Here is a 22,551-nt window from a genome sequence, read left to right as displayed (position 1 = left end):
TGGAGCTGGGCGGCGATGTTATCGTTCACGACTGTGATTGCCTCGAGCTACATCTAGTGGAAGAGTACTCTCTTGTCGTGAACTCAAGCTCGATCAAAAGATCATGGGTGGTGATGGGGTGAATGGCTGGGTGAGCTCTTGTCGTCAACATATACGGCGGCTGAGGGTTTCTGAGCCATAGTAGGAATAGAAATACATATTTCATATCGAGCTCGACTCCCATTCTTACTACGATTAGGTAAACATATTGCTTCGACGAATAACAGAGACCAATGTATCATAATGTTTTTCGTGTAGAGCACTACTACATATCCATGAATCAATCTAAGGTTGTCTATTTATCGTGTACACAAGCATGTGAGTACAAGTATATACATTTCATATATATTTGTCTTAAACGATATCAGTAGTGTTTGCATGATGATTATCTTCTTGGTGTGAAGATATCGGCACCGCCTTGGGAAGCTCTAAACCTTTTCTTGGACTGAGATTTCTGGTGGAACGCCAAAGCACCATAAAGCTGCGGCGCAGGACTGCTACCGATGTGCCGGTCCCGTTCAGAAGCAAGACGATGGTGGAGGTGCAGCCCGTGAAGAGGAAAAGTGCCCAGAAGCAGTCCAGGCTGAGGCTGTCTCTCTCCCTCTTGTCGTCCAGTGGGGGGGAGTTGGACAAGGTAAAGGTGAACCATTTGTTTTCCAGCTCTTTCAGTGTCCCGTTCTCTGCTAGTTGTAGTATGACTTCGGAGAAGTCGTCCGCCAGAAGAGAATGTTTAGGGAACACCTGTGTCGGAGAAGAAGATTGACATGAACAGAAGTGCTCGGTTGGGGAATGCATATTCCTAAAGTATCTGTTAAAATGCTTGGTTAAGAAAAATAAGAAAGCATCTCTATCTGTCGACGAAATGCATGATTGCTAGGATGCCATCTCAACCATGTAGCATAATTGGATCAGCAGAGCAAAGTAGTAATACTCACAAAGCCCAAGCCTCCGAGCCTGTGTGTCTCCCCAATGACACTGAAATCTTGATGCTGGGAGAGGAAGACCCTGAGATACGGCGTCTCGAGGTAGGCCGCCGTGATGTTCCCACTCTTGAAGGCTTTGACGTATTCTTCTGGTTCGCCAATCGTCTCAATTCTGCTATTGTTATAGAGCAACACTTGCTGAAGGTACTTGAGAACGAACGAGTCTCCATCACAGCCAACCCTACTGCCTGGTGGCACCGGTTCCAGCTTCTCAATGATTAAAATGGAGCTGAGGTTGGCCGTGAAGCTGGTCGTCAAGATCAACACCACGACAAGCCAAACTATAACCACTGTTTTCGTGTAATAGCTATAAACCCTATCTGCACGGTGAAAATAAATCGAGTTACAAGTTAAACAGACGAAGATGCTATGCGACGGCAGGCGGCTCCGGTTTTGCTCACCGTGGGCGAAGAAGATGCTGGAGAGGATTAGCCAAAGCGTAGCTCCGAGCTGCACCCACGGAGTGCCGTGGAACTCGGGGTTGCTCTCGCGCTCCAGGTACCAGACGACGCCCCCGGTGTAGACGAGGGTGGCAAGGATCAGAAACCACACCTCCTTGGTGAATGGCTTCGTGAGCATCCATGGCGTGTGGTTAGGCTTCACAGGGACCAACATGGAAAGGCCGGATGAGAGGAAGGGCTCAGTAAACGTAGCATTCACTGCCCGCTTTGCTAGGATTGTGATGTCCCCCACCACAGCATCCACTTCCTGCAAGAATACCTTTCTCGCATCAGAATTGATATAATGAGAACTGCTCGCTTTCGTCTGCTTCCACGTAGTTTCCTTTTATATAAGAAAGTCTTACGAAGTCGTCTCGGTCGACCTTCTCATTTTTAATGATCTATATAAGAAAGTCTACGAAGAAAGAGTCAAAGTCAACAGAGATGTGTATGGTACCTGGGAAGGGACCTTATTAACGAGATCATCATAGCAGCCATCGAAAGCTTCGAACTCATAAATTAGATCATAGTTGAGGTGTTTCAGAATCTCCCGGAAGACATCCATGCAGAATCCAGTAGGCTGCAGCTTCCCATCTTTGTCATACTCCACCTTAACGAATTGATTGAAGGATGTGGCATTAGGTATTCCAATCTTCAACTTTCCCCATCCTCCTGGGATCTTGTCTGTGTCTCCCGGCCAGAAAACTGGACGCAAGACATCTAATACTCCCCCAGGGCGGCTTATGTCTGCTTCGTTCTCAAAGAAACCATGTCCTTCTGACCAAAACCCTAGGTCCTTGTAACTCTTCCCTACTACGTTTAGCACACGAAAGGTCGAGTGGCCTCTCCACTCAGGTAAAAGCCCATCTCTTGTGAATTCTATAAAGCCGCTCAAACCAGTAAAGTTGGTCGAGAGGATACCTTGTAACGTTGTGACACTTCCGGTCTCAGCCTTAGTTGCTATTGCTGCTGCTGCGTTGGCGATAGCGTGCACTGCATCATATGCTCCGACTGCATGCCTCCCTGGTTCGAAAAGATGCTCCCCTTTGAGCTCGTACTCTTGCTTGAATCGACGCCGGAAATCAGAAGAGAAGGCGTGGTAGGAGCTGGTGGTGGTTTTGAAGTAGGTGCTGATTCCGATCACGCCTTGCATGTAGGAAGAGATGAAGGAAGGGGTGAGAGTGGAGTCGAGGAGGGCGGTGACGTCGTCATTCACGATCCATACATGATCCTTGGCCATCATTCCCATATCGTTTGCCTGCTCGAACAATTCCACGGTCAGCTCTAGTGAGGATCGGATGAGGACGAACACCTTCGATAGCTGTCGCGGAATGCCCGTCAACGTTCGGCGGATCATATCCGTTGCGTTAGAGACTGTGCGCAATGGTGGGAAGGCTATATGGTAGTCGATCTGTGAACCACTGTCTCGAAGAGCATCGGAAAAGAGAGCGAGGACTCCGGAGGAACTGCCATATATATCTTTTTCGTAGATGACGATGACTCGCCTCCAGTTAAACGATCTTATGATGGCAGCAAGGCAGCGCACCTCGCCGGTGGCTGGATACGACATCTGAACCACGAACGGCATGGTCGATGACCAGGTTGGTGTTGCGGCAAGAGATAGTACCGTTGCGACCTCGGGCCATGTTCCGATGCCGATGATTGCATCCGCTCCCCAGCTAATGAGATCTTTAGCTGCAAACCCACAAACGCACGCATGCATGCCATTAGCAACAAAGAAGCAGCTAATCCATGACACAAGCGGAATCAACGTACTACCTCTTGTGATCACTTCGAAGGGATCGCTGCTGTTTAATTCGCTGACACCTAGAAAAATTGGCGAAGAAGAGGAGTTGAAATGTTGGGCTGCGATCTCCATTGCCACCTTTTGTTCCCTTCCGATGCGTAAAGTGGTGTTGACTATCGCACCAATATTAATATTAGCTGCTCCGGTTAGAAAGAGAGCTGATGAGAGGAAGAGGATCGAGAAAAACATATTCCGGCTTCCAAACATTTTGGCAATGGTGATGTTCATAGAAAAAAAAAGACAATGAACTCTGAGGAATATATCATGGAATGACGGAGGAAGGATCTAGGAAAGTAGTATGTGAGAAAGAGAACAGGATACCAAGTATTTACATGATAGAAAACGTCAACCAGTAAATTACATACACAAGTTATATGGTCGATCATATAATTGCAAGTTTCTATTTTTTCTGCAGCTTCCTCGCAAGTGCAAGCTTGGAAGAACATTAATTCTTGACATTGAAGTTTATGGCGTGAGACAGAAGTCACGATACAATTCAGTATCATCTGGAAGATTGAATTTTTCTTGACAAGAAGCTCAAATCTCAGCCTCGGATGGACGAAGAAGAAGAAGAATAAACTGCACAAAATAGGCTGATAGATACACCTGCAGATTTTTTTGGGCACATGGACGAAGGCTTAACACCGAAGTTGTTGACGTATGCAGGCTTATCACCGCAAGTATGCCTGTCATGTCAGTATCATATGGACTATCGGATTGCTTGATACGAAGCTCAACTGCTGGCTTCGGACAGATAACCGGAAGACAGCAGTTTGGGGAATTCGAGCCACTATATGCGAGCCTCTTTATCAAATTTTCCTCACAGTACCTACTTCTTTGCCTAATTCCCAATATACCTATGATTTGTTAGCCAATCATTTATACATTGTTCCCCCTCCCTTTCCTTCCCATTTTTCTAGCACTAGTTACAATATATATATATATATATATATATATTGGTATTGCTAAAAACACTATAACTAAGTACAAAAATATGATGAGTTTTTTTCAGGTTAAGTCCTATACTTGGTATAGGATTCATAAATATTTTTCAAATATTTTTTCATCGGTATACATGAGCAAGTTTGATAAGTATTTTTCTAACTTTTTTTTTAATCCATTTCCCTTATAGACCTTATAGTATTTTTTAAAATGTCCTAAACACAATCTAAGTCAAATTATTTGAAAATCTATTTTCGTGTTTATAGCAGTCTTATTCATGGTCGACGAACTGAGAATAAAAAAGAGCATAGTGAAGGTTTCTGCAGAGAAAAAATAATATTATAATAAAGAGATTCTGCCGAGGAAGGTTCATCATTAACTGTTTGTAGCATTCATCGAGGCATTTTGCTTGTTCTGTGTATCATGCTACATGATATATGGAGATTGAAAGGCTCGGTTTCTCTGGAGGGTTCGCAGGCTGCCATGGAAGCAAAATGACAGCCTTGGTAAATCCATGCATATTACTGTTCTCAGTTCTTATGACGAGAAAAACATTGGTGTTCGTTTCATATCAGTGAGGACAAAACGACACAATGCATTAAAGAGCTATAAACAGGATTTTCTGTATATAAAGAGATATAAACAATGCAATAAAGAGATATAAACAGGACAAAACATCTGATCAAAGTTGCACACAACGAGTGAGGTCATCGACTCCAAGACGCACTGCAAGGAAGTAATAAGACTTGTGAATACGAGGACGACGACTCACCGAGACACTAAAAGAAGTCATCCCTATACCTATTAAAACTCAAAGCTTAACGCCTAACTTTCACGTTCCCCATCCCGGAAACGTAGCCGTGGCATGAAAGGGTGTTTTGCTGTTGTTGGGACTCCGGTGAACTCGGAACCCCATGAGCTTGATGCAACGGCGGGCCGACTTGAGGTAGGAACACAAACATCGGGGTGGGGGGGAGGGGAGGGATTCCACTGTGAGCTTGGAACCCGTACTGCCCAACGTAGTTTGGATGATAGGCCATGGTACCTCTTTGATACCTCTTCTTGCTCTCCGTGCAACTGTTCTCTAAGCCATAAAGAACAGAGACGAACCTCTCGTTCCCTCCGATGTTATACCTCCGATTCATCTCGTCGAACACTCTGCTAATTGATAGACTGTCGTATGCCGCTTGATGAGGGTTCCCATCTTGTTCCACTACCAGTTCTTGTGCAAGCCTCGTCAGGCCAAATTCTCTTCCGCTTAATCCATCGCAATACTTTGCTATATACTTGATGTCGTATAATGCACCGAAAACTCGCCTCGCTGCAGTTATAAACTCCCTCAACGTAGGAGGCAGCGGCGCTCCTCCGGTGATCAGCTTGATCACGTAGGCCACATCGTAGAGGCCATGGAAGGTGACATAAACGGAGCCGTAGCGTCTATCAAAGAGCTTGTTGCGCAAAACATTGCTCCACTTGTCGCCATTGATCCCGTTTCGCCGGTTTCCCTCGAGGTCGTGGCCGCTCCGGCGCAACAGCTCGAGCGACTTAGGCGACGAAGGATGCACCAAGGGATCGAAATCAGAGAAGTTGAACTGCCAGCAGCAGCCCGGCCATGGAGTGCTGCCGTTCTCATCGAATAACGTGATTCCGAGCTGTATCAGCTTCATGTTGTCGACGTTGTATTTGACGTCGGCATACCGATCTTCCTCGGAAGCATAGGGAGGCGTAAGCCGGATGAATCCAGGGAATTCTGTATCTATGGCAGCATAACGAAAAGATCGACGGAGATCGACGAGAAGATCGAGCTGGGCGGCGATGTTTTCGGTGACGACCGTCACTGCCATGAGAAATCTTGATCTATTGGATGGGTGGTGAGTCGTCCTCATCCTCATTATACATATATATATAAGGGTTAGAAGCAGCGAATCATCCGACTCCGACTCAGAATCGGATTATCCGACTCCCTACTCAGAATCGGATCATCCGACTCCGACTCGGAGGAAGATCGGTACGTTGCGACTCCGACTCGGACTCCGAGGCACAGGCAACAACCTCGACAAGCTGCAAGTTGCGATGCTCAGGATTTGATCGGTACTCAGCAGCGCAGAGAAAACCCAATCCGTCGGCATGGTGGGGTGGATGAAGGAGCTCAGAGACGTCGCTTATGATGCCGAAGACCTTCTCGACGAGTTAGAATATCGCCGCCTTCGACAGCAACTGGACGGTGAAAGCAGCAGTCCGGTGAGTGCTTCCTTGTCTCCAACTTGGAGGCTGCTAGGGATGTGGCCACCCGAGCCGGTGGCCTCCTTTCTTCGAGTTTCTTTAGCTTCAAAGGCGGCGGCAGCGCCTCCGACCAGGAGGTAGCTGCTGCTTCCTCGGCTCCCAGACCATGTAGCAATTCGAGGCCCCCGGGCACTCCTGAACTGGCATGGGATAGGATCACTAAAGCTAGAATAAGAAGCGTAATCGAAAGGTTGGATCACGTGAGTTGTTGTGTGAGCGAGACCATCACACTCTTTAAATTGGATCGCTGCAGTACTGGCCCGAAGCAAAGCACCAAAAAAGGCGCAACCAGCTCACTGATCAGTACCAAGGTGTTCGGACGAGGGGACGAAGTCAGAAATCTAATTGACCTGCTGCTGCTGCTGAGATCCAACGATGAACCAGTCTCGGTTCTCCCTGTAGTCGGCATTGGAGGGGTTGGAAAAACTACTCTAGCACAACTTGTCTATAATGATCCTAAAATCGTACAACATTTTGAGCTGAGGATGTGGATCTGCGTCTCTGATAGCTTCGATGATACCGAGCTCGCGAGAGAGATCCTAGAATGTGCATCATCCGGTGATAATCTTCAGCAGCGAAGTGTCACCAACTTTAATCGGCTTCAAACAGCGATCAAAGAGCAGGTAACGTGGAAGTGCAGCATAAGGAATTCGTCACACACTATGGCATACATGACACACTGCACGATATGGCACAGTCTGTTTCCGGAGATGAATGCATCAGAGTCGAAGAACCTGAATGGGTGCAGGCTTCGTAGTTTACCTTGGGGCATGAAGAACCTGGTAAGTTTGCGGCAATTGATCAATTAATTTCCGACATAGCAGAGATCGGGAGACTGACCTGCCTTGAGAGATTACATGTTTCCAAAGTTAGAACCGAAGCTGGGTATCCGATAAGAGAGTTGAGGGACCTGAACGAGCTTCGAGGATCCCTTTACGTGTGGAATCTAGAGAATGTGGAGAGTAAGAACAAGGCAAGTGAGGCCATGTTAAACGGCAAAGAGCATCTTAGTGTTCTGCAGTTACAATGGCAATCCGGTGAAAGGAATCAGGTGGTGGATGATGACGATGGTGAAGTTCTTGAAGGCCTTCGGCCACATCCAAATCTCAAGAGGCTAGAGATCATGGGCAGTAGAGGTGCCACATATCTCAGCTGGTTAAAGACCCAATGGCTCACCGATCTCAACATAATCTATCTAAGTGGTTGCAGGCGCTGGGAATCCCTCCCCCCTCTCGCTCAGCTGCCTTCGCTGAAGGTACTGTGGATACAGGGGATGCAAGCAACAAAGAGCATTGGCTGGGAGCTCTTTACATCGACGAGTAATCAACCCTCCTTCCTGTAACTTTTTACATCGACGAGTTATCACGCACATGTCAACATCCAAAAAGTGAGAGAGAGAGAGAGAGAGAGAGAGAGAGAGAGAGAGCAGCAGCAGCATTCATCAGTAATTGTTTGTAGCATTCCTCGAGGCATTTTGCTTGTTCTGTGTATCATGCAACATGATATATTGAGATTGAAAGGCTCGGTTTCTCTGGAGGGTTCGCAGGCTGCCATGGAAGAAAAATGACAGCCTTGGTAAATCCATGCATAATATTGTTCTCAGTTCTTATGATAAGAGAAACATTGGTATTCATTTCATATTAGTGAGGACAACGACACAATGCAAGAAAGAGATAGAAACAGGATTTTCTGTATCATCTGATCAAAGTTGCACACAACAAGTGAGGTCATCGACTCGCACTGCAAGGAAGTAAGACTTGTGAATACGAGGACGACGACTCACTGGGGACACTAAAAGAAGTCATCCCTATACCTATTAAAACTATAACCCCTAACTTTCACGTACCCGATCCCGGAAACGTAATCCATTGATGTGGCATGAAAGGGTGCTTTGCTGATGTTGGGACTCCGATGAACTCGGAACCCCATGAGCTTGATGCAACGGCAATAAGTTGGGCACCCCATAAGCTTGAAATGGAAGCACCGGGAAACCACCATCATGAACTCGAAACGGGAGGCCGGCATGAGGTTGCAATGCAAGCATCGTTGGAGGAATAGCACGAGGAGCTTGGTACCGGTGGTGACCATAGTAAGCCCGAAGAGGTTGGTGCCTGTGGTGACCATAGTAAGCATGAGGCGCTTGGTACCCGTGGTGACCATAGTAAGCGCGAGGAGCTTGGAACCGGTGGTGACCATAGTTAGCATTCGCATTCTCCCCGTCGCGGTCCATGCAACTGTTACTGAAGCCATAGAGGACGGAGACGAACCTTTCGTCCCCTTCGATGTGACACATCCGCTCCATCTCGATGAACTCTCTGCCAATCGTTACACTATCGTGTGCTGCTTGATGATGGATCCCATATGCTTCTACTCCTAGTTCTCTTGCAAGGCTCATTAAACCAAAAGTTCTGCTGCTTAATTGCTCTCCTATGTACTTGAGATCGTAGAAATGGCCAAACGTTTTCCTCACCGAAGCTATAAACTGTCCCAAGTTATCAGGCAACGGCGCTCCTCCGGTAATCAGCTTGATCACGTAGGCAAAATCGTACAGGCCATGGAAGGTGACGTAAACGGACTCGTCGTCTCCGTTGAAGAGATTTTGGCGTAGAAGATTGCCGCACATGTCGCCACTGATCCCCTCTCGCACGTTTCGTTCGAAATCGTGGCCGCTTCGGCGCAACAAGTCGATGGAGACATTCGACGGAAGAGGCGAGATATCGGAGAAGTTGAACTCCCAGCACAAGCCCGGAGTATTGCCGTTATAGTCGAACAAGGTGATTCCGAGCTGTATCAGCTTCATATTGTCGACGCTTTCTTTGACGATGCTATATAGACCTTCCTCGGAAGCATCGGAAGGAGCGGAATTGACGACGCCCGTGAACTCCGTATCTATGGCGATGTAGCGAAAAGTTCGACGAAACTTGACGAGACGATCGAGCTCCTCCTGGAGTTTATTCTCCGAGACCCTGCGTCGGATGATTGGGTGATGCGCCATGTAACGGAAGAAGCTCTCGCGCAAGAATATTGTGAGTGTTGGGGTTGGTTGAATTGCCCGGTGAACTCTGCTCATTTTATAGCTGCCCCCTTACTGGGATTGACTCCATGGAGAGGATGATGCAGATGAAGATAAAGATGCAGCAGATCGGACTGCAATAAAACTATTCTCTTTGTTTCATCGAAATTGTACATTCGATATGTACTAATATTGGATTCCAGTGTTCTTGCAGGAGAAGAAATCCAAGTCTGGAAAGAATTCTTCTGTGAAATACAGCAATAGTGAATACTAGTGTCGAATCATTCTATTAGTGCCAAATCCATCTATCTTTAGATTCATGGAAGAGGATGTGAAAGGATATTGCGAGTGCAATTGGGAATTTTCCAGTGATTCTTTTGAGATGTAAGTGAGAGAATGTATCAAGAGCACTTATAACTTTGTCTCATATGATAAATGATAATTAATTTTCCACATGAACATGAGAATAGAATGTTGACCCAATCTTGTATTGATTTTTCTTTTATTTTTATGATTTCTCTTTTGCAATAATCCATGACCATACTTGTGTTATATATATATATATATATATATATATATATATATATATATATATATATATATATATATATATATGTATTTCAAAATCAAATAATATTCTTCTCAGGAACAAAAAATAATTTGCAGGGAATTTACCGACGACGTCGAAACTAGATAAAGAAATAGCAAGTTATGGAAGTAGGAGAATAATGCTTTAAAAAGAAAAAATATGTCTATTATCAGTGCACACAGCCTATACTATTACTTATCTCATTGCCTTCTAAATGGATTTGTTCTTAACTTAATATGCAAGTTTCTTTGTTCTCCAAAGGAAACTATATTTTTCACATTCACCAATCTGTCCAACAATATCAGACATAAGGGAAGCTTATAATGATTCAGCATACAGTGGAGGAAGTTGAAATATCAGATGCTCCACATTTGCTATAATCTTCATAGCTTTATAATTATGGTTTAAGTTCATGAGATTTTTCTACATGAATCCTAAGATGAGAAGGAAGATTATCTATCTATCTATCTATCTATCTATCTATCCTTTCAACTATTCGAGTACAATGCGAGACTTTTTTTTGTTTTTAGGAAGATTTATCATATGATACTTTTGGATTATCTCTAGTCAAAGAAATACTAATTTAAGAATTGAGGCCATGCATGATGAACGTTAACAATTGGATTAGCCATTGACCTTTATATCGTATACAACATCTTAACAATCAGCACGTCTCCTTAAAGATCGTATGTCTCCTTAATGACATGCTGAAATATATTAAGCGTAAGAAATGATTATGCATATCATTCGATCATAAACATGCTGAGATGTATTAAGCGTCAAAATCTATTGATTCAAGTTCATGATTAATATCACAAACGAGAATGAGACATATTAAGCGTCAGAATCTACTAATTCAAGTTTATGATTAATATCACAAACGAGAATGAGATGTATTAAGCGTCAGAATCTACTAATTCAAGTTCATGATTAATATCATAAACGAGAATGAGATGTGTCAGAATCTACTAATTCAAGTTCATGAATTATATCACAAACGAGAATGAGATATGCCAGAATCTACTAATTCAAATTCATGATTAATATCACAAACGAGAATGAATCTATGAATCTACTAATTCAAGTTCATGAATTATATCACAAACGAGACTGAGATGTGTCAGAATCTACTAATTCAAGTTCATGATTAATATCACAAACGAGAATGAGATGTGTCAAAATATACTAATTCAAGTTCATGATTAATATCACAAACAAGAATGATTACGCATATCATTCAACCATAAATAGAGAAAGTCAGAGTGAGTCAGCATGCCAAGCAAGAGTAAAGGTGACACGTCGGTTAAGTGTGACATATTGTATTAGCCAGGTAATAACGATGCATCGATAACCACCAAAACAAAACCTCCATTGAAAAACAATGACACCATAATTGCAGGCATCAAACCAACTTATTTGACAGCCTGAACGAATAAATAATGGCATTGAATGATCGATCAAGAAGCTGAGCCACCCCAGTGGACAACACAGATGTGAACAGTAAACATGATAAGAACCTTCACAAGCTTCATCGTGCAAAGTCCGACGATACAAGCATTCATGAAGCCATCTCACAGCAGCCCACTGGAAAATCTAACATGAAAATGGCTTCTGTATTAGTTGCAAGAGAGCTACAATTACTTGGGACCTCCAAATCGGCCATGACTAGAAAACATTTGCAATCCTTTTGATAAAAAAAAAGAAATAATAATAACAATAATAATAATAATCTGAAGAAGCTGCTGCCACTGGTGGTGGTGGTGGAAGATACGGATTGCCTCGTGAATTTGCATAACATCGTTAGCTGGTGCCGACCCCGAACGTAATCATGTAAAAGTGACCTACATATTCTCCTGCACCTTGCTCATTGCATGTAACAACAGGCCTTCTGAAGCAAACCAAAATTAACATTAAAAAAGGAGGCACAAAAGTGACCTTCCTTCCGGTGCCATCTTCAGGCATAGTACATGTACAAACTGTTCATAGCAGCACAGGCTATTGAATTTTCTGTCGGGTGCCATGCTAAATGGAGTAACTTTGTTGTGAAATCAAATGAATTTCCATTGGCATCGACTCCTGGGCTTTCTGCTCCTGTGACAATTCAACACAAGCATGGGACATCATAGAACGAAGAACGCACTTTGAAATCCATCATTTATCAAATAATCCAAAGAACAAAAACCATAGTGCATAAGCACTAACCTCGTCTGACAACACGTGCAAAGCTGCTCAAAGATCTTGCCGGCCTAGAGGGGGTTTGCACTTGTCGCCTATATGATTTCGTTCACAGAAACAGAAAGGGGAGGAATCAGCTACACCAAATGGTTCAATCATAAAGCAAAAAAATTGAATCAGCAAATGAATACTCTGTTCCATGAATCCACCGACATAATTAGATCATATTAGTTCCATAAACAAACTAGAACAAAGGTAGAAAACACATGTGTCGCTCTAGTTCTTGAAAGAACATTGAAGAAACCGACAAATAACCGTGGTGACATCACTATTGAATGTTCAGTCTTAGCAACAATATATGCATGGTACACCAACTGTGGTGGGCGTAAACTGCCACTTCAGATGTCGCATACCTCGACCATGTTGGATTGGATGCCTCCCAGATGACACTTCAGCTCCTGGCCTTTTGGCTCTTAGCCTCTGGCCTTCGGGCATGAAGAGTTCTGGCTGCTATATCACACACCTTTCACTTGACCTTCTGGGTAACTTGGCGATGAAACTAACATAGACGATATTTCCTTATAGCAACATAGACAAATGACATCCTGAATATATAAGAGTTTCTTAACTTAAACCAATACTGTCTGATGCTAACATACTTGCTAGGCAGTAAAAACTAGAATGTAAAGTTAAAATGTTTTCTAACAGTTTTTGCTCACTTACTCAGTTAACAGTTCGTACGCTACAAAGCTTCTAAAAGTACATATCCATGTGCACTACCAGCAATAAAGGACCAAGTTTTACAGTAAAGCTAATACCTTGTTGGATTTTTACTGGCCTCCAAAGTTGCTGCTTCGTTGCTTCCAGGAATACAGCCAAAAACACGGAAAAGATTGCTGCAATTACAATAATTATTGAGCATCAATGGATACAAAACTGCAAATAAACAGTGTTAAAACCAAATATTTGAAAAAATATACCCATAAGAACCAGTTGCCACACGTAACCCATCACCACTTAGGCAGCAATCAAATTTGTCAAAGATCGAATCATTCTCATACAGATCACATAGCTGCAAAGCAATGATAACTACGGTTACCAAGATCCATCCATGTTAATGTACAGAGTACTATTATCTAGACTGGAGGAAGGTCAGCTAAAGTTACAAAAGAAAAACAAACTCACCTTAGGCCTTAAATACTCGTGAATCTGAAAAGTTGCTACAGGAGCAGACTCCATGTTTATGTCCCATAGCTGATCGATAAACAAGAAAATTATACGAAGCAAGAAACAATTTGCAAAAAGGAAGAAGGGGACAAGAATTAAAATTATGATGTTCTTTTCTGAACAATCAATGGAGAACAACAAAATTGAGAGATCAGAATACCATGCATCAAGAATGTCATTCAATAAAGCACAGAACCTTTTCCACCAGCCTGTGCCGTACCCACCTCACCTACACTTCTAATGGTTGGAGGTAACACGCGCTACCCAGCTTCATCAATGGTAAAGGCTTGGTTGGGCTTTTAGGATTTTGAGTTTGAAAATCTCCACCCAACACTGTTTGGGTTCAGGGTGAATTCAAACTCCAAACCCTGAACCAAACCTGAATTCAACCGGAACCTAGTCTATACCAAACTAATTGACAATGTATAATGTATCCTATTGCAGAATATTATTTACTATCATTTTTATTCAAAATTTTATGGGTTTCAATTATACATAAATATACACACGCAACCAAGAAACCTGACACAAACCAGCCATTCTCAGACTGAGATTATCACAAACAGAGCCTAGGTTGGTCTAGGTTAGGATTGAGGAACATAAGCGTTGGATTGGGCTAGGACTCATTCAATCAGGATTTAGGATTACTCTACCACTGTGGAACCATGATCTGAGTTCCTCACACAGATGTATGATGAGTTTTGTATCCAACATCACTATAGTAAGCAGTCCAGCATATCAAAATTGTGAATTCAATCTCATTAATGCCATCAATCAACTAAAAGATCATTACATCAATGGGGCCTAGCAGATATTAAATGAAAGAAAAAGGTTGATACCAGAAATCATAGCCACAAAATCCCACATACTGCAGGTACTTGAACACTTATAAGCGATTAAATTTGAGATTTGAAGCTTCTCAATAAAGCAATAAGAGAAAAAAACCAGTAAAAGAAAAAAAAGGAGGAACCTTAAGAGTCATGTAATCACGACTAAGGATGTGTCTTCCGTCCTTTGCAAATCTAATATCCGAAATTGAGGCAATGATCTCTGTGAAAAAAGATCTTGAACCAGGAGCCTCCCGTTCCTCAAACCTGTTGATAGTCAGTCACTAGCTATACTAACTGACATCAAGAAATTGAGGCTAAAATTTATCTTGAGACAAGAACATTATCTTTAAGACTCATTCTGCCATCGAAGGAACTCAACACACATACACACAAAAAAAAAACTTACATCTTAGAATGTTTATCACATAATGCTGACTGCCGCAAGTCAATAAGCCGGATTGAGCCCTTTGAGCTACTATATGCTAGCATGTTACACTGGGTTGGATGGAATTCAGCAGACGTTATCACCTCTGAAATGTGACAGAATTTACAATTCAAAATGAATTTATCACTGACAAATTTATAGCTAAGGCAAACCTAATGCGCAAACGGATAAATTAGGAGGGACAATAAAAATAAGGTGGTGCAGAGAAATTTTATTAGAGAAATAGTGTTGGTGAGATTAAACACCCAATGAGGAGCTGTCTCTTACAATTTCCACTGAATAAAAAGTCCCAAGCAAGCATCTAAAGGATCTTAATATTGCCATTTCTTTACCTCCAAAAAGTCATACTCTCAAAATGACATTAACAAAGTGACATAGATGTTGAAGCTGACCACACATCATAACCGTTCTCTTAAAATGAGAAATCTGCAGTTTGTTACGGTAGGTCCAAAGCTGATCTGGGCCAACTAACTAAAACATAACATTAATCGATAAATGTGTGTGGTCATTTCAACGAGAGTACTATAATAGAAAGCCAAAAGTACTTCAAATTATTGTCAAGCAAAGGTAAATATCTTTTGCATAGATTGCATTTTCAACCAGTTAGTGTACTTAATGTTCCATTAATTTAACCATAGCTTCAGTCTATGTTTACATTTAACTTGGATAGTACTGGCTGCAAGTTTATTCAGGCTAGCAACTAAGAACTAGGATTTCTTTTTCATTTTACTTTTTTTTAGCTTTTAAGGCCTTCAATTGCTATGTCAAATAAATGTGAAGCCCTTATACTAAGAGAATGGTGATCCGAGGCCAGGAATTGTTATAAAAAGTACCAACTGGTGAAGTGGCTTCTTGTTTTAAGATAGCTTCTTGAAGAGCCATTTTAGAATCATGAGAATAATGAAGTCAGTTGATAGTAACTTTGACTGTTGTTGTTATGTCTGTTTCTGTAGAAGCCAGTTACAAAATGAATTATTTTTAAATATACAAAAAAATAGATGAGTTCTATTTAAACACAAAAGGTCCCTTCATAATTGGATGAAACAACTAACAGGAGGCCATTATTGTCACATATTCATTTAGGAAAAAATATGTTCAAGATTCACAGAACAGCTAACTATGACTCAAAAGTGCTACTTAAGCTCTTAAAAATGGAAGATTTAATACTTCCAATAAAAAAAGTGATACCAGTTAGATCCTCCATATTTGCAGGCTTCACATCAACAATATTAAAGCTTTGATTGCTGATTTCCAAATTCCAAAGGTTTATTCGCAGATCATCAGCTGATATAAATGTCTCACCATCACTGGATGGAAGAAAGAAAATCAGCATTTTGTTTCAACAAGGCTCAAAGCACAAGTGGACTTTCAACCATATATAACCACTAGAGAAATTTCTAAAAGAAGCCTCCTGTTTTCATCATATCACAGAATACTTATAAGAAGTACCAACAAAACAATATTGCTGACTTAAATATGCAAAAGCTTCCACAGTTCATCAGGAAAACAAAGAGATCCTATTCGTGAAAGCATATATGCAAAATCATCACCTGCTATTCTTTGTTAATAATTTCATGTTTGCTTGCTTCTGCTGTTCAGAAGTATAATGAGTTCAAAGAAGTTCCATCTTCAATAATAGAGTTTGAAATGCTTTTACAAATGAAACTACAGAACTGTCGGCACAAACAGGCAAAATAAGTTTGTTGGACACAAAGGCACTTTCTTGTAATTAGACCAGGTTGGTGGCAAGTTAGGTAGCCAATTGATTCACCATGTGTCAGAAGTGTTCAAAGCAACTTGTGCAGTCATTTGCTCATATTAGACAAATGAATCTGCCATCTTTATTATGAGCCTTGGTCTTAAGAAATACTTGGTATAGGAGCATATTTCACTTGGTAATATTAATATGAATTACTAGTTCAATTGCTACTTTATACAAAGCATATGGTCATCACCACATATCTTCTCCCGTTTCCATAAGAGTTGGCTAAGTTGCAGATATAGCAGATGGCATCACCATCACTAAATTCATTGGTGGGGCCATAATTAAGTCATAAAAACTTATGCATGATACGTAAAAGAAACATCACAAGTACAAGAAGTGCATTTCAGCTAATAGAGTGATTCAATAACCAGGAGACTAGAATAACTGGAAAATATATGATTCACCTGTTATTTGAGATGGAATTTATATGGTAATCATGAGCATGGGCATATATCTTCCGGCATCTAGCAGTGAGACTTGTCTCGTGGCACGTCACCTGTGCAAACATATAGAGAGTGACCATTTTCATTGAGTTAGCATAACAGAAAACCTGAATTCACATGACAAAAAGGGATGCAAAAGAATAAAAGAAGCAATCAGTGCATAAAATGTTGGAGAAAATGCAATATGTAGCGACAACAAGCTAGTCAATTTATTGAATGCATACAAAATTTCTTAGTGCCTTTTTATATATATATCTAGGCGGCAAACAATTATTTGTATGTCCAATAGTCTGGGTTAAGCACAACTACCACAGGCAGATGCAGTGATGGAAACCCTCCAGGGGGGAAGGACAAGTCATTGCTTGAGTGACTGTCGTGCCCTTCATAACATCCACCATTTGGAAGACATCTTCTAGGAGTCACACTTGAACTAGCAATGCTGCCGTTTTGTACGGCTTTTGAAGCATCCACGTTCATCTCAGAAATCTTCTTGACTTTTTTTTCTTGGACCTGTAGGGATTCAAGAACAGCTAATATTACAGAGCACCAAAAAGAGAAGGAATCTAGCAGGCCATAGTTTCAGAAGGGTTGAAGGACAGTAACATAATCACAGGTTTGAACAACTATAAAAACAAGACATTAACAATAACACAAGCATTTCAAGGCAACCCAATTCAAGTTCCAAATCTGCCTTTATCATCACAGTCCTAACCTGTACTATCTTGAATCCTATCATCAGAAATATCAAGTTCTTTTTATTGAAAAATCTCTTGTAATTCAGTAGATGTTCAAGACTAGTACCTTTTTTTAACTGAAAGCAGAGATTTTATAATTTTTATATCTTATGTGTATGTATTTTTCTATATAACAGTCAAACTAATGCTTTTGATATCCTACATTTATATGAACAGAATGGTTTTAGGACACAAATATTGTGATATATCTTCTCTCTAAAATATGTTTCTTGTGTTTAGGGAAGACACAACAAGTAATGAATACAAGGAAGTCAGGAAAATATTGTTGCAAGAAAAGAATGAAACATAAACAACAGATAATATAAGAACCTAGCCAGAAGTTTAGAAACAAAGTATTAGTGAATCAGAGAAAAAGCACAAAAGCATCACTAATGAAAGGACATCAACTCTACCAGAGGTTAGTTTCACACTAGGCATATATAAAAATATCAGCAAGTTGCAATGAATTTAAATATGATTGTACTAATAGAGATTTAACAAAAAAAAAAGTATAAACTAAACACCCCTGTAAAGACAACCTACATTCTTCAACAGCCATAAACGGTATATATTTCCAAAACAATTTACAGATTTCATGATGGTGGATTTGCAAACCATTAAAGTAAAACACAAAGTATATATGCACCTTCGTCAAAAAGCCAAGAGGTATGATGCCAAAATCAAATAACAATAAAGTGAACTCACAAAACTTGATAGATATTAACATTGCTCAGAATTTCAATGGAATGCTAACAAGTCACTTGCTGTCTGGCTTGGTTCACCATGGCTAGCGTATGCTATCCTAGGATATCACTCTGGAAATAACGGTCAATAGCAGAAGCCAGAAATGGTACAATGAGATAACTGAGAAACTAATAGAAGAAATAGAAATGGACATATATAGAACTTCCTCTAGAATAGCAAGAATCAAAGGAACAGATTTTTTGGATACAGTCAGAATTTTACCAAGTACATGTAATATTTGACTTGAAATAGTAACATCCCACATAACTCAGAATATGAACACAAATTTACAAAAAGAAGGGAAACATTAGTGATAAGAATAATAAAGAAAGATTACAACATCGGTCCGAAAGTGATTAATATCTACCTTCCAGTACTTGATTGTCTTGTCATTAGTAGAAAGAAGAAAGAGTGCACCATTGGTTGTTTGGCACCATTTAATCTTATTAATCTTCTCCTCTATCTCCAAGCTTTTAAGATAGTCAAACTGAAGTGTGAACATGAAAAATCTTTATCAATGTTCTATTAAGATTACAGGATCATGTTTCAGATAGTAGTCATTGAGAATAAAGCACCTCAGGTTCATGGCTTTGAAACTCTGTTTTGTAGCGAAACTCAGGGTGTCTAATAGTTGGATAATCTTGCTTCTCCAGGTCTTTTCGGGAGCCATGCTACAGATTCAACACAGAAAATATGAAAAACAAAGGAACACAAATAGACAAAACATGCTCTAGCTTAAAGATAAGGCAACTGACGTACACTCCTAACATCAATCCTTTCAAATAGAACAACACGCCCTCCTCGATCGCCAGTGGCCAGATGGTCTCCGGATTTATCAAATTCAATAGCTGAGATAATATCAACTGCATATAAAAATAGACATTAATGAAGTCAGCTAACATTGCATAGGATTCGACAAAGCCAGAGGATGAAGGGAAAAAAAAAAATACACACAGTATGAAACACAAGAACATGGACAATTCCTGTATTCTGGTCAATCAAATAACATCATACATTAGGCAGTCCCTGTATAAGAAGGCAGTCCCTGTATAAGAATGCTAGCAGGTTCCATGTACGCTTTGGAGCCTAGCATGATCAGCTGATCATCAAAAAATATCACTTCAACAATAGATACTTATGCAAAATATAACCAATAAAACTGACTCATACTCTTAGAAATGAGAACCTCCGTCTTCGAATAAGCTCAAGTCACACCTGAGTATACAATTAGAGGGCCAGTCTTGTTTCCACAGTTAAAATCACTCCATTGTAACCTAAGTGAACAGGGTTTGGATTATGGAAACAACCTCTCTACTGATAAGGTTACTTGTATCCCTAAATCTTGCACTGGACGAAGCCCCATGCACTAATCTACACCTTCTTTTAGAGTATATCTTACCACCTGAACATGTATAACCTTTTCAGTCTCTCACTTCAAGATCAAATAATCTGCTATGGTTTGAAAGCAACACGAGGAAGAATTTTGGTTCAGCCAGCAACACAACAATAACTTTGCACTTGAAAAAAAAAAAATTGACAAAGCTATGACATTTAGCAATATTAAAATGATGACACAAATTCCATTAAGTTGTTTGCCATTTATTCATCATCCCTGCGAACTGAACTGCCAGACTTTGCTCAAGAATGGTATCAATTAGAGCTGTTAGACATTGTAAAGAACTGAAGCATTTTCACTCTAAGAAGGTGTAGGAACATTATGTGAATGAGAAACATCCAGCGACAGAAAAGGGCATAGTTTCTTCTCTTACCTAATCATTGATGTCGAACTTGGAGAAGTGATGAAAATTACAAATTTCCCATAGTGTTATTTATGACACTGTTACATGCTTATCAGAAACATGCAAATGTGAAAGTTTTAGTTCACTTCCAGAAAAAATTCCAAACAACAGACCATATCACTGGATTCATCAGTACAATATGCACTGGTTAATTATGTCCGAGTTCCAACCAATATAGAATAGGTTACATTTCTGATAAAAGAGAGCAGCCATTGTTAACACACACGGAAGAAGATAGAGAGGCAAGTCAAAAATAACTAAATACTCTAATTAAAATAGATCAACAGCTAATAGATAGAACTCACCCGTGACTAATCTGCCAATCCACAAAAACTACTAAAATTCGACCAAAGCTTTTAACAAGGAAACATAGTGGTAATCAACAATTTCACCTTTATCTATAGAATAGTTGGTAAGTTCACAAACAACAACAGAAGTGAGAAACAAGGAATTCATAAAACAACCACAAGAAGTAAAATATTCATGCAAAAAAAGAAGAAGAAACATATTTTTTTTATATTTGGAAAAGTAACAGGTTCCAATCTTTCCCGCAATATGATGGAGAGACCTCAATAAAATAGCATTCCCTGCGGTTGTCGCGGGACAAGGCACTTCCAGTATTTCTCATAAGCCATTCTATCGGGAAACACGGAAAACGAAGAATGGCAACTCCGAAAAGAACACGTAAACCTGACGAAACCCTAAGCTGACCCCGCATCGTCAAGAACCGATCTGACAAAGGGTAAGGAAAGATCGTACCTTCCTGGACCTCCTCCCCCGCCGCCCTCTCCCCGAACACCTGCGAGAATTTCCACTCAAGCGGCTGCGACAGTCCAGGGGACAAGTCCTCGGCGCCGCTCCCCTTCATCTTACTCCCAGAATTCCCGCAAGATCGGCCCTCTACACCAGTGGCATCAGCGATCCGGGCAGCTCAGATGCGTCCAATTCGGATCCAGTCTCCTCCATGAAGATCTCCAGCGATTGGCAAGTCCACAGCGGCGATCCACACGTTAGAGAGAAAGAAATCTAGAAACAAAAGCGAAGAACCGCTATCTCGCTCGCTCTCGCTCTTCTTCTTTCGCCCTAACGAGGCCAAGTGTGCCTTCTTTTTCCCTTCTCTATCAAGCTCTCAATCATTCACATGGAAACACAGACCGATCTCCTCTTTTATGAAGTGGATGAAAGCCCAGTCCAGTATAGAATAAGGCCGACTTCATCGGGCCTTAGAAGCTGCCGTTACCACCGTATTTCGATCGACTTGCCAATATAATTTTTCACCCTTTTTTCTTATTTATTGAGGAAATTGGCATTCGCTTAAAAACCGTTGTATGTACGTATGCACGTATTATGTTTCCCTCATACCAAATCAAACGAAATAGTTCCCATCCAATCATGTCCGTCGAAAGCCCAAATTGAGCCCATTTAGTTAGTTAGTAATCGGTCCATTCGCAGCCCGAGTCGACGATCAATGGTTGTTGCAGACATACCTCAAACCAAATCAAGAAAGATAAAGAGTTTAGTTTGGATTCAGAAACTTTGACCACATCCAAATTTATATACCATGAAATTGGTGTGCACACAGTCTCAGATCCAAAATTGCATTGTGTATCAACCCGAAATTGTCCGAAACAGTTCCTTTGACCGACTGCAAAAGTGATGACGACGTGGGTGTCGGAAGGATAAGGGATGGGCAAGCAAACTCCGCGTTAACACCACTCGCATGGCTGTCCGTTTGACTTCCGCATGCATGCGTTGACCCTGGAATCAGGAAGTCGAGGACCGTGAGCTGACGACATTTCCCGACGCTGCATCTTCTTCTGCTGCTAACGGAGGCTCGCCGACATCGAGGAGAGACGGTGAGTGATGATGACAGAAGGGAAGTGAGTCTCTCTGCTCGTCGAGCGTGACTTTGGAGGAACAGTACGAAAGAAGAAGACTTGTTGGGGGCAATACAGGTCAACCATTTCGGAGTTGTGATACGAACAGAAGCACTGAGAGATGGATTGATTACATCTGAAGGCATGAGCACCAAGAAAAAGAAATGGATTTGACTATCCGCAAAGGGCAAAGCAGTTGCTCTGACATATTATATGTCATTACAGCAAACTTCTGATCATAATCTACTTCAGAAAGATGGCAATCTTTATTATATGTCTAAGAGTTCTTCGGTTATGATGGACGACTACGTTAGATGAAGTTGACCTTCGAAGGAGACATCTATGAACATCATGGTCAAACAATGCAGCTCTTATATCGTATGCTCTTCGAGTTCGATTGCAAAAGTCAACTCAAA

General features: G+C 41.2%; 5 protein-coding genes across 7 annotated transcripts; 1 reads left to right on the top strand and 4 right to left on the bottom strand.

Moving 5' to 3' along the window:
- Positions 1-393: 393 nt before the first annotated feature.
- On the bottom strand, positions 394-3,341 carry LOC103983324 (glutamate receptor 2.7-like). Its single transcript, XM_065148174.1, has 4 exons — positions 1,920-3,341; positions 1,424-1,730; positions 975-1,342; positions 394-780 (listed from the first exon to the last, which is right to left on the bottom strand). The coding sequence occupies exons 1-4, from the start codon at positions 3,339-3,341 to the stop codon at positions 394-396; spliced, it is 2,484 nt and encodes an 827-aa protein (XP_065004246.1).
- Positions 3,342-5,029: 1,688 nt separating this feature from the next.
- Positions 5,030-6,055, bottom strand: LOC135636486 (putative CCR4-associated factor 1 homolog 8). Its single transcript, XM_065148173.1, has one exon. It carries the CDS (start codon positions 6,053-6,055, stop codon positions 5,030-5,032), a length of 1,026 nt encoding a protein of 341 aa, XP_065004245.1.
- Positions 6,056-6,338: 283 nt separating this feature from the next.
- LOC135636485 (putative disease resistance protein RGA3) lies at positions 6,339-7,836 on the top strand. Its single transcript, XM_065148172.1, has 3 exons — positions 6,339-6,571; positions 6,748-7,117; positions 7,252-7,836. The coding sequence occupies exons 1-3, from the start codon at positions 6,339-6,341 to the stop codon at positions 7,834-7,836; spliced, it is 1,188 nt and encodes a 395-aa protein (XP_065004244.1).
- Positions 7,837-8,325: 489 nt separating this feature from the next.
- Positions 8,326-9,489, bottom strand: LOC135636483 (putative CCR4-associated factor 1 homolog 8). The gene has a single exon (XM_065148171.1). It carries the CDS (start codon positions 9,487-9,489, stop codon positions 8,326-8,328), a length of 1,164 nt encoding a protein of 387 aa, XP_065004243.1.
- Positions 9,490-11,590: 2,101 nt separating this feature from the next.
- LOC135635581 (serine/threonine protein phosphatase 2A 55 kDa regulatory subunit B beta isoform-like) lies at positions 11,591-21,409 on the bottom strand. Of its 3 annotated transcripts, none has more exons than XM_065146757.1 (14): positions 21,018-21,409; positions 19,219-19,322; positions 19,035-19,130; positions 18,827-18,946; positions 17,288-17,491; positions 16,943-17,034; positions 15,962-16,080; positions 14,735-14,858; positions 14,469-14,592; positions 13,457-13,525; positions 13,252-13,343; positions 13,090-13,167; positions 12,299-12,366; positions 11,591-12,181 (listed from the first exon to the last, which is right to left on the bottom strand). In XM_065146757.1, exons 1-14 carry the CDS (start codon positions 21,124-21,126, stop codon positions 12,051-12,053), a joined length of 1,530 nt encoding a protein of 509 aa, XP_065002829.1. In that variant the 5' UTR covers positions 21,127-21,409; the 3' UTR covers positions 11,591-12,050. The 3 variants fall into 3 exon arrangements, with proteins under 3 accessions (XP_065002829.1, XP_065002827.1, XP_065002828.1); XM_065146755.1 differs by having other exon boundaries at positions 11,591-12,187; positions 21,018-21,408; XM_065146756.1 differs by having other exon boundaries at positions 11,591-12,187; positions 17,291-17,491; positions 21,018-21,408.
- Positions 21,410-22,551: the final 1,142 nt, after the last annotated feature.

The sequence above is a fragment of the Musa acuminata genome, chromosome BXJ3-4 (assembly GCF_036884655.1).
Source record: "Musa acuminata AAA Group cultivar baxijiao chromosome BXJ3-4, Cavendish_Baxijiao_AAA, whole genome shotgun sequence".
NCBI classification, from domain to species: domain Eukaryota; kingdom Viridiplantae; phylum Streptophyta; class Magnoliopsida; order Zingiberales; family Musaceae; genus Musa; species Musa acuminata.
Note: the sequence above shows the minus strand (reverse complement) of the source record. Positions and strands in the feature narration are given on the sequence as shown.

Bases quoted from the DNA above. Each gene is read 5' to 3' on its own strand.
- LOC135636483 (XM_065148171.1), bottom strand. From the start codon at position 9,489: ATGGCGCATCACCCAATCATCCGACGCAGGGTCTCGGAGAATAAACTC.
- LOC135635581 (XM_065146755.1), bottom strand. From the start codon at position 21,126: ATGAAGGGGAGCGGCGCCGAGGACTTGTCCCCTGGACTGTCGCAGCCG. The intron at 13,526-14,468 runs GTTCCTCCTTTT...TTTATCGATCAG, and splicing joins GTGATTACATGACTCTTAAG to CTATGGGACATAAACATGGA. The intron at 13,168-13,251 runs GTATATTTTTTC...TTGTAATTGCAG, and splicing joins GTGGCAACTGGTTCTTATGG to CAATCTTTTCCGTGTTTTTG.
- LOC103983324 (XM_065148174.1), bottom strand. From the start codon at position 3,341: ATGGAGATCGCAGCCCAACATTTCAACTCCTCTTCTTCGCCAATTTTT. The intron at 1,343-1,423 runs GTGAGCAAAACC...TTCACCGTGCAG, and splicing joins CAGCATCTTCTTCGCCCACG to ATAGGGTTTATAGCTATTAC. The intron at 781-974 runs GTGAGTATTACT...TCTCCGACACAG, and splicing joins GGCTCGGAGGCTTGGGCTTT to GTGTTCCCTAAACATTCTCT.
- LOC135636485 (XM_065148172.1), top strand. From the start codon at position 6,339: ATGGTGGGGTGGATGAAGGAGCTCAGAGACGTCGCTTATGATGCCGAA. The intron at 6,572-6,747 runs GTAGCTGCTGCT...GGATCGCTGCAG, and splicing joins GCAGCGCCTCCGACCAGGAG to TACTGGCCCGAAGCAAAGCA. The intron at 7,118-7,251 runs GTAACGTGGAAG...CAGGCTTCGTAG, and splicing joins AAACAGCGATCAAAGAGCAG to TTTACCTTGGGGCATGAAGA.
- LOC135636486 (XM_065148173.1), bottom strand. From the start codon at position 6,055: ATGGCAGTGACGGTCGTCACCGAAAACATCGCCGCCCAGCTCGATCTT.